Source organism: Microtus pennsylvanicus, chromosome 3 (assembly GCF_037038515.1).
Source record: "Microtus pennsylvanicus isolate mMicPen1 chromosome 3, mMicPen1.hap1, whole genome shotgun sequence".
Classification (NCBI taxonomy): domain Eukaryota; kingdom Metazoa; phylum Chordata; class Mammalia; order Rodentia; family Cricetidae; genus Microtus; species Microtus pennsylvanicus.
This window is the reverse complement of record NC_134581.1, coordinates 72,547,738-72,562,670: the sequence shown is the minus strand read 5'-3', so window position 1 is coordinate 72,562,670 and position 14,933 is coordinate 72,547,738. Positions and strand designations below refer to the sequence as shown.

The window sequence follows — 14,933 nt, the reverse complement described above, 5'->3', positions numbered from 1 at the left end:
CAGAGTCTCTGTGCCTGTTCCCCCATCTCTCTCTCTCTCTCTCTCTCTCTCTCAGCACTCTTCCCCAGCTCTTGGTTCTCTGAGACAGATTCTCCATATGCACCCCAGGCTGGCTTCACACTTACAAACCTTCTGCCTCTGCCTTTTGGGAGCTGGGATTAAAGATTTATGCCAGTGAGCAGGCTGGGAGCTAATATTCTAATAGGTAGATAATCTCACTGTGACTCCCCTATCCCTAATGAAGCTAATGACACTGAACATCTTTTGATGTCAGTTGTTAATATTCTAAATAAGATTCCATTATTTCATTTATAAATACATGTACATACATTAACCCTTCAACTACTCCCTCTTATCCCTCTCCTTTTCAAACTGGTCTCCTTCCATACCCATTTCATGCCCAAATAGTTTCTCCTTCTGTTTTGGGTGGGGTGTATGTGTGCACATTCTGAAAGACCCCCGGAGTGGGGAGACTCTCACTCAAGTCTCGGGATAACACGACCCCCCAGGAACTAATGAGAGACTGTCCTTGCTGCAATCCCACGAGGTTTATTAACAGGACAGGAACCAGTGCACTGGGGCGGAAACTTATTTCCCACACAGGGGTAGAGGAGTTCAACCCTGAGTAGCTGGGAGAAGGGGTATTTTATTTAAGGGAAGAAACCATAACCCAATAACCCAAAGGGGGTACGGAAGCCATTATTGGATAATTCCAAAAATACCAGTGATAATCACAAAGGGGGTAACTCCCTGTTTTTCAAGATTATTCTCAAGATTATAATCTAACTTTATGGTCAGCTAGTTCCTGAATTTTTGGTTCTTCTCTCCCTGCTAGATTTTTTTTGACTCTACTCTTTCTACTAGAGAAGTCTGAATTTATCCGGGTCTTTCAGTTCCACATATGAAAGAAAAGATGGAATGATGTTCCTTCTCTTTCTTCTCCTTTTATTCCTCCCCATCTCTAGATCTTTCTCTCTCCCTTCATAGTCCTCCTCCCTTCCATTTTGCTATTCTCATTATTATGTCCTGTATCCTATTACTACGCATATCTTCTTCGATGAAATATTTTTAAATATCTCCATTTTTTCAAACTTGGGTCATTTCCTTTTTGTTGAGTGGGAGTGTACACATCTTCAAGACTTGGAGAAAATACTGTGTGTATTCTTGGCAGTCAGTAATTTTAAAAAGTAAATTTTAATTGGTTTTTGTTATTGAAAGAGCCTCAAGTATCCCAGTCTGGCCCTGAACTTCTGATATTCCTGCTTCCATCTCCCAAGCACTGGGATGCACCATCCCTCCCATATTATTATTCAATGCTGAGACTTGAACACAGCACTTCATACATATTAGGCAAGCTTTTTACCAGCTGAGTTACATTCCCAACCCCAAAGCTTTTACTGCTGTTAAGGTTCAAGTTATCAACTTTTTTAGTACTAATAGTGTCATATCAAAGAAATTATTACATAATCCAATATCACAAAGATTTTCTTCCAGGCTTGCTACTAGATTTTTTTATTTTGCATTTAAGTTTATGATACATTTTGAGTTAATTTTTCTGTATGGATAAGCATGGGTCAAGATTAATTTCTTTTATATGTAAATGCCCAATTTTCCAGCATATTTTCTTGAAAAGACAAATTTTCTGCATTTAACTATATTTCTACTATTATCAAGAACCTGTTGACCATACACACGTGCATGAGTCTCTATTCGTTGTATTGATTCATGTCTGTCTCTCCACTGATACCATATTTGTCCTAGTTCCTGTGGGGGCCAGCCATGATAAGCTAAGTATGGGCAGGTTACCCAAAGGAAATTCTTTATTTCCAACCATTATCAACTGCCAGAGTAGAACGAGGCCCTCGATAAATTTAATAAGAGGTCTGAGTTTCAGTAGTTTACTCTGAAGCAATACCTGGTAGCAGGAAAGCTGAGATAACCCGACCCCCACCCATTCAAAGGAAATGCCTAGCATTCCAACTGCTGTAGATAGGATCACCAGCCAGCACACCTCACCAGGACACCACTAGACAAATGTCAGCCAATCAGGAGTCCTGAACCTCAGAGACCCCCCCACCCCCACCTTTACAACTATAAAAACCCAATTCTAATTGAACTCAGAGCTCTCCGGTTATTCCAATACATTGCACATGCAGAGAGACCGAGTTTGCAAACTTGATTAAAGTAAAGGCTCTTTGCTTTTACATACAGGACTAGGTTTCCTTGTTGGCTTTTGCGGGGACTTCACGGATTTGGGCATAACAGTTACTATAGCTATACTGTGGAGAGTCCCAAGATTAACTACTGTGAGCCTGTAAAGAGGGTCCCTGAAGGGCCTTAGCTAATCCATACTGTCCAAATCCTGCTCGGTTCTAGAACAACATGCATTCAGAACATGGCTTGAGTAGGAAGAAAGGTATGAATGGTTCAAGATACATCCCTTCTGGAGTCAAGTTACACTCAATGACCCAACCTGTGCTAAGAAACAAAAGCCAGGGTGAAGGGCTTTGGAAGTCCCTCAGTTGTGATGAGACAGGAATGTGCCTGCTCCAGTAGCTTTTCAGAGTGACTCCTTGCGGATCCTGGGCTCACTGCCTGTCTGGGAGACAAAGTCGCTTTGTCTGGCTTAGTGCCTATCTTCAGTCTCACACCCTGGAGGCAGAGACCTTTGCAGAGTCTACCGGCTTTGCTCTTCTGTCTCAAAACTGGCCTTCTATTTTCCCTGCCTTTCTACCTGAATCTCAGAACCGGACTATTTATTTCTGTAACAAAGCACCTTGCTGAGTTTAGAATTGAATTCTACTGAGTCTGTAGGTTAATCTGGGCAGAACATTGTCACTAACATGGAACCTCCCCACTCCTAAGCATGTCCTGTTTGTTTCTGCCGCCTGTGACGGCTTTAGCCAGGATTTGCGCGCGTGTGGGTGTGGATGCAGAGCTTGGATGTTTCCTTGGTCTTGGCTTTTGCTGCCAGTCTGAGTCATTCTGTACTTTTCACTTCAATCTTAAACTGATGATTGGCAGCACAGAAGTAAAACATTATACCAACTTGAGTCTTGTTGACAGTAAATAGTTCTGATAGTTAGGTTTCATTTTGTTTGGTTGTCTTCTTTGTTTTTAATGAATTCTCGGGTTTTTATGTCAACAGTGATGTTGTCTGTGAAAGGAAACAGTTGTCTCTCTTTTCCCCTCAGTTTGTCTTTTATTTCATTTCATTTTTTAAGTCTTTTATTTGTACCTTATACATTACATCCCAACTGCAGTCTCCCCTCCCTCCACTCCTCCTAATCACCCCCATCAACCCTCCCCTCTTCCCCCAGACCCACCCCCTCCTCCATTTCCCTTCAAAAATGGCCAGGCCTCCCAGGGATATCAACCAAACATGACATAGCAAGTTGTAATAAGACTAAACACTTCCCCTCATATTAAGGCTGGACAAGGCAATCCAGTAAGAAGAAAACGGTTCCAAAAGCAGGCAAAAGAGTCAGAGATAGCCCCCATTCCAACTGTTAGGAGCCCCATAAGAAGACCAAGTTATACAACCACATCATATATGCAGGGGACCTAGCTCAGACTCATACAGGCTCCCTGATTGTCAGTTCAGTCTCTGTGAGGCCCCATTGAGCCCTGGTTAGTTGATTATGTGAATTTTCTTGAGGTGCCTTTGACCTCCCTAGCTCCTATAATTCTTCCTTGCTCTCTTCTGCTGGATTCCCTGAGCTCCACCTAATGTTCATCTGTGGGTCTCTGCATCTGCTCCTTATTTCATTTCTTAACAAGACTCTGAATAAGATATTGGCTAAAAGAAGCCAAAGCAACACTGCTGACTTTGTCCTAGTCTTAGTGGAACAGGTTCAGTCTTTCACCCAGGTCCATGTGGCATTTAAAACAAGCTTTCTTAATTCACTTATAAAGCTACGAACATTCTTTTCTATTCCTAGTATATCTCAAGCTTTTAACACGAGAAATATTAAATTGTGTCAAAGAATATTTTATATCTACTGAGCTTGTTCTATGGGGTATGGAGATTTCACCAACTCATTTTCTAATGCTGAACGAGACGTGATTCTAGGAAGAGCCACACTCCAGTAACTTTTTGTGTTGCTGTGACAGCATTCCTGACAAAAACCATGCCCGGGAGGAAGGTTTCCAAGGCCTCGTAGTCGAGAAGGAGCATAGTCCATCATGGTGGGGAGGGCATGACGGCAGGAGCGGGAGACAACTGGCCACATTGCGTCCACTGTCAGGAAACAATGAGCACCAAAGGCTGCTACCCAACTTGCTTCCTCCTTTTGATTTAGTCCAGAACCCAAACCCATGACCGCTATACCGCTAGCATTCTGAGCAAGTCTTCCCTTTTCAGCTAAATCTTTCTGGAAACCTTCCTGTAGAGGTGTGTTTCCACGGTGGATTCTAAATACAATCATGATTGTCTAACTGTTCCATACATTTTTGAATTCCATTCACTAATCTAATCTTGAGATTTAATTTTAATTACTTTTCCATTCATGTGACCAAATTCGTGGTAAGAGCAACTTAAATAAAGGAAGTTAAGATTTATTTTAACTCATGGTTTTATTGGGTCTCATCCAAGCCGCTTGGCTTTATACAGCTGGGTTTACGGCGAGGGAGAATATCAAAGAAGCAGGAGTGTGTGCAGATGAGAAGGTTACTTATCTCACAACAGACAAGAACAGAAGACAGAGGGGAATACAAGAAGAGGCCAGATCATGATACCCATGATAATCATCAGTGATCTTCCCCACTCCGATTGGCTCCAGTGCCTAGCTCTCACCACCCCTCAGCAATCTATTATATTATGAATCTTATTAATCCAGTACAGGATTGATCCATTGATAAGGTCAGAGTCCTCAGAATTCAGTAAGTTGACCTCCTGTCTTATTTCTCTAAGTCAGGAAGGGAAGAAACTCATCCTCTCTCAACACTCTCCTGCATTCTGAAAATCATTGCCAACAACAGAGAACTCAAGCACAGAAAGTTCTCCCAAACCCTCCCATCTAATGACCTGAGTAGTCTTCTCCGGTAGAGCTCCATCAGCTTCAGAATCCTCAACAGTGTCCGGGAGCTGTCATGAATCAGAAGATTGGCATCTGCTGAGTACCATCAGTGGTGACTCCTCACCTCTCCAATCATCCATCCCTCCTCTCCAGTCAGCAAACACCAAATCAGTAATGCAAATACACCCGAGGTGTGGTCACATGGGCGTGTTATAAAGTTTAATTGCCGTAATGGGCGGCACTTGTCGCAGGTCCCCCACTAGACATCCCTCTCTTGTCAATAACCCAGAACATCTGTTGTCCACCCTTCCCTTTGAAGCTTCCACCCAGGAGGTCTCCAGAGCTGCTCTGCAGTAAGCACTTGCTTTCCCTCCTAAACCCAAGTTTCCTTTGCTGGCCTTCTGTATCAGTCTATATAAATGCCTCTCATCTCTCCAGGGTCGTGTCCAAATGAAATTCAGGACAAAAAGGCTAATTGTGGTGCCTATTAGCATGCTGGCCTCCAAGTGCACTCAGCAGCGCCTTCTCGGCGCTTCTCCCTTGTTGTCTCCCCTAAACTTCCCAGCTTCTCATTCCTACAAACACATCCCTGGCAGTTTTGCATTCACTCTCTTGCCAACCTTCCACACACACACACACACACACCCTGCCCTTGGTCCTCTCTTTTGTCTTCCCCGTTTTCTCTGCCTCCCTCACTCTCCTCCACTCTTTCTCATCTATCTCATGGCCAAATTTGGCCTCCTAACTTCTTTCCCTGCTCTGGACTCTTCCAGATGCCCCGGCTGTAGACTCCCTCATCTCTAGAATTTGAAAACCTTCCCCTCCACCGACCATACCTTAGAGCAGCCATGTCTTCACTTTGAACATCTAGCAGACCTCCAGTATATCACCGCGGTCATGTTTTGCATCTGACTCCTTGTGGACATTTGCAGGTTTCCAGCATTAGTAAGTTTCCATCTGGCTCGACTCAAGTCAGTTTCCTGCCTCTTCCCCAGCCTGGCTTCCTGTATGTCTTCAAGGCAATTGCAGATCTTTTTCTTCTACACTTCCCCAACCACAATGACTTGAGAGTCTTAGTGTTTGCTGCCAGCTCCCCCCACCACCCTACCTCACCGTGCTTTTGCCCCCTGAACTAGCATAAATGCTTCCTCTTAGGCCAAAGGGTCCAGGGAGGACCTGGTGTTTTTCTCCTCAAGCCAGCCCCTTCGCTCCCCAAGGTCTGCGCCACAGCAAGAAGCTCTCTCCCCTCCCTTGCTCCACTGCAGGCTCTCCTGAGTGGAGGTGGCACGGAAGAGGCTGTAAGTAGGTACAGTACCTCTATCACAAAGTCTCACAAATTCCCACACCCGAATGAGCCCCACCTAACCTTTAATGGTTCCTTTTAAAACGTTAGTTCCAAGGAGAGGGCTACTGATAGGGACGCACGACCTGGAAGATGTCAAGTAAGCTTAACGGGCATGACAAGATGCTCCATGGAGGGCTATGCGAGAATTCTGAGGCTGTTTGTGGGTTGAATAGAAAAGCGTTACCTGATCTGCATGCATGGTGAGTGCAGATAAGAAAATGTAGGCTGATTACATGTGTTATAAACACAGCGCATGTGGGGCAAGTAAAGCAAGAAAACCTAGCCTGATTATTCTTATCCGCTCGCACGGCAGTTTCATTTTTTTCCTGTCCTCCTCAGCCCTGAGTCAGTTTCATGTTCCAGCTGTCCTTGCTTCTCAGCGTTTCAAGTTCCAGAGTCAGCCTATGACACTGGTTTCTGGGAGGTCAGGCAAAACTGCCAGCCTATAGGCTCTCCAGATGTTTTACATTACTACGGGAATGGCGATGTTTGGGGCAGCTAGACCTAGGCCTTTGGGGTTCATTTCAAATGAAACAAAATGTGTCAGAAGACAGGATCCCTGGGTAGATAATACATTTTTTATTCTTCTCTCATAAATTACATCCTGACCTTGATTACCCTCCCTCCACTCCTCCCAGTCCCTTCTTCCATCTTCCCCTCCCCCATGATCCACTCCTCTTTTGTTTCCTTTAAAAAAAAAAGCAAGCAGGCCCCCCAGGGATATCAAACTAACCCAGCATAACAATATATGAGAAGACTAGGCACAAAGTCTTATACTCTCATATCAAGGCTGAATGAGGAAAAGGGTCCCAAGTGTAAGCAAAAGAGTCAGAAACAGATCTCTGTGAGTTCGAGACCAGCCTGGTCTACAGAGCTAGTTCCAGGACAGGCTCCAAAACCACAGAGAAACCCTGTCTCGAAAAAAAAAAAAAAAAACCAAAAAAAAGAGTCAGAAACAGCCCCTGTTCCTACTGTTAGGGGTTATACAAGAATACCAAGAAATGAGTCAGAAACAGCCCCTGTTCCTACTGTTAAGGATTATACAAGAATACCAAGCTACACAACCATAACATATATTCAGAGGACTTAGCTCATACCCATACAAACTCCATGATTGCTGCTTCTGTTTCTGCGAGGCCCTATGAGCCCTGGTTAGTTGATTCTATGGGTTTTCTTGTGGTGTCCTTGACCCCTCTAGCTCCTGAAATCCTTCCCCCACCCCTCTTCTGTGGGAATCCCCTGGCTTCGCCTAGTGTTGACCGTGGATCTCTGTATCCGCTCCCATCAATTGTCAGATGATAGCTCTCTGATGACAATTGGGCTAGGCACTGACCTATGAGTGTAGCAGAATATCATTAGGAATTATTTCATTGACTTTTTTGCAGTTGTGGTGTTTGGTTCTATTCTGGGTCTCTAGGCTGTCCAGCCTCTGATTCCTGGTCCCCAAGCAATGTCAGACATGGGCTCTCTCTCGTGGTTTGGGCCTCAAGTTGGACCAGTTATTGGTTGGTGACTCCAAGTTCTGCACCACAATTACCCTAACACATCTTGCAGGCAGGACAGATAGTAGGTCGAACGTTTTTGTGGATGGGTTGATGTTCCAGTCGCTCAGTTGGAAGCTTTGCCTAGTTACAGAAGATAGCCAGCTCTGTATTCTCTGTTATTAGGAGACTTTGCTAGGGTCACCCTCATAGATTCCGGGGAGCTTACACTACACTAGGTTTCTCCATTGCCCCTCAAGCGCCCCCCAAGTCCATTAGTCTCTCCCATCCTCTACCCCGCCCCCACCCCCACTTGATCCCTCTGGCTCCCATCCCCACCCATCCCCAGGAATTTCAAATGGCTGAGAAACACTTAAAAGAAATCTTCAGCATCCTTAGCCATCAGGTTAATGCAAATCAAAATGACAGAGATTCCATCTTACACCCATCAGAAGGGCTAAGATCAAAAACACAAGTGACAGCTCATGCTGGTGAGGATGTGGAGCAAGGGGAACACTCCTCCACTGCTGATGGGAGTGCTAACTTGTACAGACACTTTGGAAATCAATAAGGCAGTTTCTCAGAAAATTGGGAATTGATCTACCTCAAGACCCAACTATATCACTCCTGGGCATATACCCAAAGGGTGTTTCATCCTACCACAAGGACGCTGGCTTAACTATTTTCATAGAAGCTTTGTTCATAATAGCCAGAAACTGAGAAACAACCTAGATGTCCCTCAACCAAAGAATGAATAAAGAGAATGTGGTTCATCTACACAGTGGAACATTACTCAGCCAGTGACATCATGAAATTTGAAGGAAAATGGATGGAACTAGAAAAAAAATCATCCTAAGTTAACCCAGACTCAAAGAGACAAACATGATATGCACTCACTCATAAGTAGATATTAGCTGTAAAGAATAACCATGCTACACTCTGCAGGCTAAGTAACAAGGAGGGCTCAGGGGAAGCTGCGTGGATCTCCCTGAGAAAGAAAATAGAATATATTTTGTAGAAAATAAAACTTTATTTATTTATTTATTTTTGCCATTCAAAAATTTACACTTCCTCCCCTCCTCCCATTCCCCTCCAGCTCCCCCACTCATCTTCCCTTCCCCTCCCTCCTTAAGAGAGGGCAGGGAGCCCTGCCCTGTGGGAAGTTCCCCCCCCCCCCCCGCCCTTACATTCAGACCTAGGAAGCTTTGTATCCAAATAGACTAGGGCCCCAGAAAGCCAGTACATGCAGTAGAAACAAGTCCCAGTGCCTTTATCAATGGCTTCTTAGTCAGCCCCCATTGTCAGCCACATTCAGAGAGTCCAGTTTGATCGCATGCTCATTCAGTCCTGGTCCAGCTGGATTTGGTGAGCTCCCATTAGAACAGGCACACTGTCTCAGTGGCTGGACCAACCGCTTGCAGTCCTGACTTCCTTGCTCATCTTCTCCCTCCTTCTGCTCTTCAACTGAACCTTGGGAGCTTAGTCCGTTGCTCTGATGAGGGTCTCTGTCTCTCTCTCCATCTGTCAGCCGGACGAAGATTCTATAGTGATATTCGAGATAATCATCAGTGTGATAGTGGGGCAAGGACAGTTCAGGCACCCTCTCCACTGCTGCCCAAGGATCTAGCTGGGGACATCCCCGTGGACACCTGGAATCCCCTCTAGAGCCAAATCTTGCCAACCCTAAAATGGCTCCCTTAATGTAGATATCTTCTTCCCTGCTCCTATATCTGCCCTTCCTCCATCTCCACCCTCCCACTCCCTCAAGCTCTCTCCAGTCTTTCCTTTCTCCCTTCTCTCTCTACCTCTCCCCTTCCCCCATCCCCACCTCCACCTCTATCCCCACCCCCATGCTCCCAACTTTTTCCCGGTGATCTTGTTTGCTTCCACTTCCAGGAAGATCTATATATGTTTTTCTTTGGGTTCACCTTGTTATTTGGCTTCTCTAGGCTTGTGAACTATATAGGCTTAATGTCCTTTGTTTATGGCTAGAGTCCACTAATGAGTGAGTACATTACATATTCATCTTTTTGTGTCTGGGTTATCTCACTCAGGATAGTGTTTTCTATTTCCATCCATTTACATACAAAATTAAAGATGTCATTGTTTTTTACCGCTGAGTAGTACTCTAATGTGTATATATTCCACACTTTCTTTATCCATTCTTCACCCCAGCAGCACAGACAACAAGTGCAACATTGAATAAATGGGACCTCATGGAACTGAGATGCTTCTATAAAGCCAAGGACAATGTCATTAAGACAAAAAGGCATCCTACTGAATGGGAGAAGATCTTCACCAGCCCCGCATCAGACAAAGGTCTGATCGAAACTGGACATTAAAATTCTAATTAACCCAATTAAAAAAAATGGGGGACTTAACTGAAAAGAGAATTCTCATCAGACAAAATTCAAATGTCCAGAAGACACTTAAGGTCGTGTTCAACCTCCTTAGCGATCAGGGAAATGCAAATCAAAACAACTTTGAGATACCATCTTACACCTGTCAGAACAGCTAAAATCAAAAACACCAATGATAGCCTACGCTGGAGAGGATGTGGAGGAACAGGAACACTCATCCATTGCTGGTTGGAATGCAAACTTGTACAACCACTTTGGAAATCAGTGTGGCGGTTTCTCAGGAATTTGGGAATCAATCTACTCAGGATCCAGCAATACCACTCTTGGGAATATACCCAAGAGATGCCCAATCATACTACAAAAGCATTTGTTCAACTATGTTCATAGCAGCATTATTTGTAATAGCCAGAACCTGGAAACAACCTAGATGCCCCTCAATGGAAGAAAATAAAACTTTAAAGGAAGTACATGTTGGGGCTGGAGAGATGGCTTAGCAGTAGATAGCATTTGCTGTTTTTGAAAGAGGACCCTGGTTCAGTTTCTAATAGCCACATGACAGTTTACAGCTGTCTGTAACTCCAGTTCCAGGGGAACCAAAACTCTCTTCTGGCCTCTGTGGGTACCAGATACACACACGGTACATGTAGGCATGTAGGCAAACACTCATACACTTCAAAGCAATTGAAAAGAAAAGGAAAACATGTGTTTTTTTGAAGGTAACCCACTCTGTAGAATAGTCTACAGCTAAAACTATGGTGGTCTGCTCTACTTCTGCCTGAGAACAAGATTTAAATGAGAAAAAAAAATTATTTCAGCTGTAAATTTGGGGCCAGGGCTTAACTTGTAAATGGGAACCTGATGGAGGAAGGTCATTGGTTAAAATAAAAGAAGCTGCTTGGCTCTCATTGGTTAGGAGATAGGTGGGAGGAGTAAACAGAACAAAACGCTGGGAGGAAGAGGAAGTGAGGTCAGACTCCACAGCTCTCTTCTCCGGAGCAGACGCAAGAGAGACGCCATGCTACCTGCTCCAGGGAAGACGCACGCTATGAAGCTCCAACCCAGGATGGACTTAGGCTAGAATCTTCCCGGTAAGCGCACCTAGGGGCGCTACACAGATGATTAGAAATGGGCTAAATTAATATGTGAGAATTAGCCAGTAAGGGCTAGAGCTAAGGGCCAAAGCAGTGTTTAAATGAATACAGTGTCTGTGTAATTATTTCGGGGCATAAGCTAGCCGAGCCGAGCCGGGCGGCTGGGGTGTTTGGGGACGCAACCCCGCCGCCGTCCATATTACTACAGGAACCTTCTATTTATCGCAATTAGTAGAAAGATATGGTGGATACTAAACCAGAGGACTTGAATGTTCTGTGGATTTGGTACATGGAGTTCTTTTGTGACCTGTGGACCCCTTCTCCCCACAAACAGTGTTCTTAAATGTATAAAGTAAAATGTAAGGGCTTACAAAAGGAAGTAATTACATTGAGCTAGAATTTTCAATGTATTTTACTTACGGTCACAGAAACTCCTGCCTTGGCTGTTTGCAATGTTGCATAGTAATATCTAGAGGTGTGTCTACTTACTGTGCTTTCAAAGTAGCGGTGAGAGTAAACGGCTTTTGAGGGGTGGAGGAGGGAACTCAAGACAAGGCCTCACTCTGAAGCCTGTGCCAGTCTTGAATTCATGGAAACCCCCCGCCACACACACACCCTTCCCACCCAGCTCAGCTTCCTGAGGTTACAGGCATGCCCATCACACCCAGCTGTGATCGCATTTGTGAAACCCCCAACGGTTGCAACATGATGCGGAGTACTGTGGTTTCTTTTGGGGGGGCAGGGAGTCTGTGTATATGGTCGTGAAGTTACACCAGCATCTGTACCCATAATATGTATGTATGTGTGGGGGTACACAGTTAAGCTATCACATGAACACACATGTGTGCAGTTATATCAGCACATATGTATATAAATGGAGGTGCTTATATGTACACAGTTTCAACAACACATGTGCGTGTGTGTTGTGCCCATGAGAAGACCAAAGGAGGATGCCAATGCCCTACTCTCCCTCTCTCATTGTCTTATTCCCTTGAGGCAGAGTCTGTCACTAATCTTGGGCTAGGCAGTAAGCCCAGGCAATCCCCCTGTCTCTATCCTCCAAAGTGTTGGGGTTACAGGTAAGTCATGACTGGATTTTGTTGTTGTTGTTGTTTTTTAATGTGTATACTGAGGGTTCAAACTTAGGTCTTCATGCTTGCACAGCCAATGCTCTGAGCTGCTGAGCTACCCTCCCAGCCCCCAGTCCTCACATCTCCTTCAGGTAATATACCTTCAGTTGGGAACCCAAGGAGGTCTTTGGGATCCAAGGATTTTGAACAACTTTCCAAACATTATTACCGCCTTCTCCGCAGGGCTTACCAGACATCTAGTGAGTGCCTGAGACCAGGGCAAGTACCTCCTCCTTGTATACGAGCAGCCCCTGACACCGTGATTCCTCCTAATAATTGTAGATGTTATGATAACGGGAAGCAATTCAGAGGAAACCATGCTTTGAATTTGGAACTATTTTCCAGACCGCACCCGGTAGAATATTCCCTTGGGAGGCAGCGTGCTCACACTCACAGGGGAGACCTGGGCCAGTGAGATGGCTCTGTCAGTAAAAGGACTTGCTGAACAAGCCTGGGGAGCTGACGTGGAGCCACAGAACCTACAGTGGAAGGGAATGGACGGCTCTGGAAAGTTGTCATCTGACCGTCACACACATGCCATGGCACGCATGCGCCTGCAACCTACACTGACACACATGCCATGGCACACATGCGCCTACAACCTACACTGACACACATGCCATGGCACGCATGCGCCTACAACCTACGCTGACACACATGCCATGGCACGCATGCGCTTACAACCTACACTGACACACATGCCATGGCACGCATGCGCCTACAACCTACACTGGCACACATGCCACGGCACGCATGCGCCTACAACCTACACTGGCACACATGCCATGGCACGCATGCGCCTGCAACCTACACTGACACACATGCCATGGCATGCATGCGCCTGCAACCTACACTGATACACATGCCATGGCACGCATGCGCCTACAACCTACACTGACACACATGCCATGGCACGCATGCGCCTGCAACCTACACTGACACACATGCCATGGCACGCATGCGCCTGCAACCTACACTGACACACATGCCATGGCACGCATGCGCCTGCAACCTACGCTGACACACATGCCATGGCACGCATGCGCTTACAACCTACACTGACACACATGCCATGGCACGCATGCGCCTACAACCTACACTGGCACACATGCCACGGCACGCATGCGCCTACAACCTACACTGGCACACATGCCATGGCACGCATGCGCCTGCAACCTACACTGACACACATGCCATGGCATGCATGCGCCTGCAACCTACACTGATACACATGCCATGGCACGCATGCGCCTACAACCTACACTGACACACATGCCATGGCACGCATGCGCCTGCAACCTACACTGACACACATGCCATGGCACGCATGCGCCTGCAACCTACACTGACACACATGCCATGGCATGCATGCGCCTGCAACCTACACTGATACACATGCCATGGCACGCATGCGCCTACAACCTACACTGGCACACATGCCATGGCACGCATGCGCCTACAACCTACACTGCCATGCCATGGCACACTTGCACCTGATTTTTTTTTTAAAAAAAGGCTCAACACTTGGAAAGCACAGGCAGATTGATCTCTGTAGGTTAAAGGTGAACCTCCTCTATGTGAGTTCCAGGCCTGCCAGGGCTACGCAGTGAGACCCTGTCTCAAACAACCAAACAAAAAACAAAACAAAACAGAAAAAAAGAAAGGAGAGAGGGTATGGAGAGATGACTCGCTAGTTAAACGTGTGTTCTGCTCTGACAGAGGACCAGAGTTTGAACCCCAGGCCCACCTCAGGCATTTTACAACCGCCTGTTACTCCAGATCCAGGGGACTTCCATGTCTCTGGCCTCCACGGCCGCTCATGCATCACATACAAACACACACATACATAGACAAATACTTTTTCAAAAGAAGAAAAAGGAGGGACAGAGCTAATGTTCTACAGTGCACCGTGCTGCTAAGCTTGGACACTTGATAAGTTAGTTGTAATCAATACATTTATGCCTCATAATATTTCCAATTTACAGTGGGTTTATTGAGACTTAAACCCACCATAAGTTAAGGTGCACCTGCACCTACTATTTGTTTTCATATGCATGCATTTATAACCATATTGAAGTCCATTTTATAAACCAGACACAGTATCATTTGGACACTGCTAATAATATACTGTAATTAAAATTAAAATGATATAAATGTAATCTCTCTCTCACTACCTCAATATATCTTACTGTGGTGATGGGGAGGACACAATGCTGCAGTTGACCATAGGTCATGAGGATCCCTGGAACCTTACCCACTGATGGGGGTGGGGGAGCGGCGCCGTGCATAGTAGACCACATATTTTAACTAAGGTGTGTCTCCTCAAAACTGGTGACCAGTGTGAGCTGTGTCTTTATCTGTGTAGGAGGCAGGTGCCTCAGGCCAGAAACGCTTAGGATAAAGAGTGGAGAGTGACCGTGGAGTCAGTGTAAGATCGACTGTCCAGCTTCAAATGCCGCCTCTGCGAGTACATAGCCTGGTGCCACCTTCATGACCCTGGCGCAGCCT

At 45.6% G+C, this 14,933-nt stretch overlaps 2 protein-coding genes across 7 annotated transcripts in view; one reads left to right on the top strand and one right to left on the bottom strand.

The window, feature by feature from the left end:
• Window positions 1–6,484, bottom strand: part of LOC142846116 (NXPE family member 2-like) — a 42,353-nt gene extending 35,869 nt beyond the window's left edge. Inside the window, exons 1-3 of one of the 2 annotated variants that reach the window (XM_075966028.1) lie at window positions 6,385–6,484; window positions 5,855–6,030; window positions 5,027–5,086 (exon numbers count right to left, since the gene is read on the bottom strand). In XM_075966028.1, coding sequence (XP_075822143.1) covers window positions 5,027–5,086; window positions 5,855–5,868 — 74 coding nt within the window. In that variant the 5' untranslated portion in view covers window positions 5,869–6,030; window positions 6,385–6,484. The remainder of the gene's footprint in view (window positions 1–5,026; window positions 5,087–5,854; window positions 6,031–6,384) is intronic. The other variant, XM_075966029.1, reaches the window with a different exon arrangement.
• Window positions 1–14,933, top strand: part of Nxpe4 (neurexophilin and PC-esterase domain family member 4) — a 250,000-nt gene that overhangs the window by 189,239 nt on the left and 45,828 nt on the right. For 2 of the 5 annotated variants that reach the window (XM_075966032.1, XM_075966030.1), the window contains exon 1: window positions 11,190–11,292. The exons of the other annotated variants lie outside the window; for them this stretch is intronic. The gene's annotated coding sequence lies outside the window, so the exon portion shown is untranslated. Of the gene's footprint in view, window positions 1–11,189; window positions 11,293–14,933 lie in introns of those variants that run through there. 5 annotated transcript variants of the gene reach the window in all.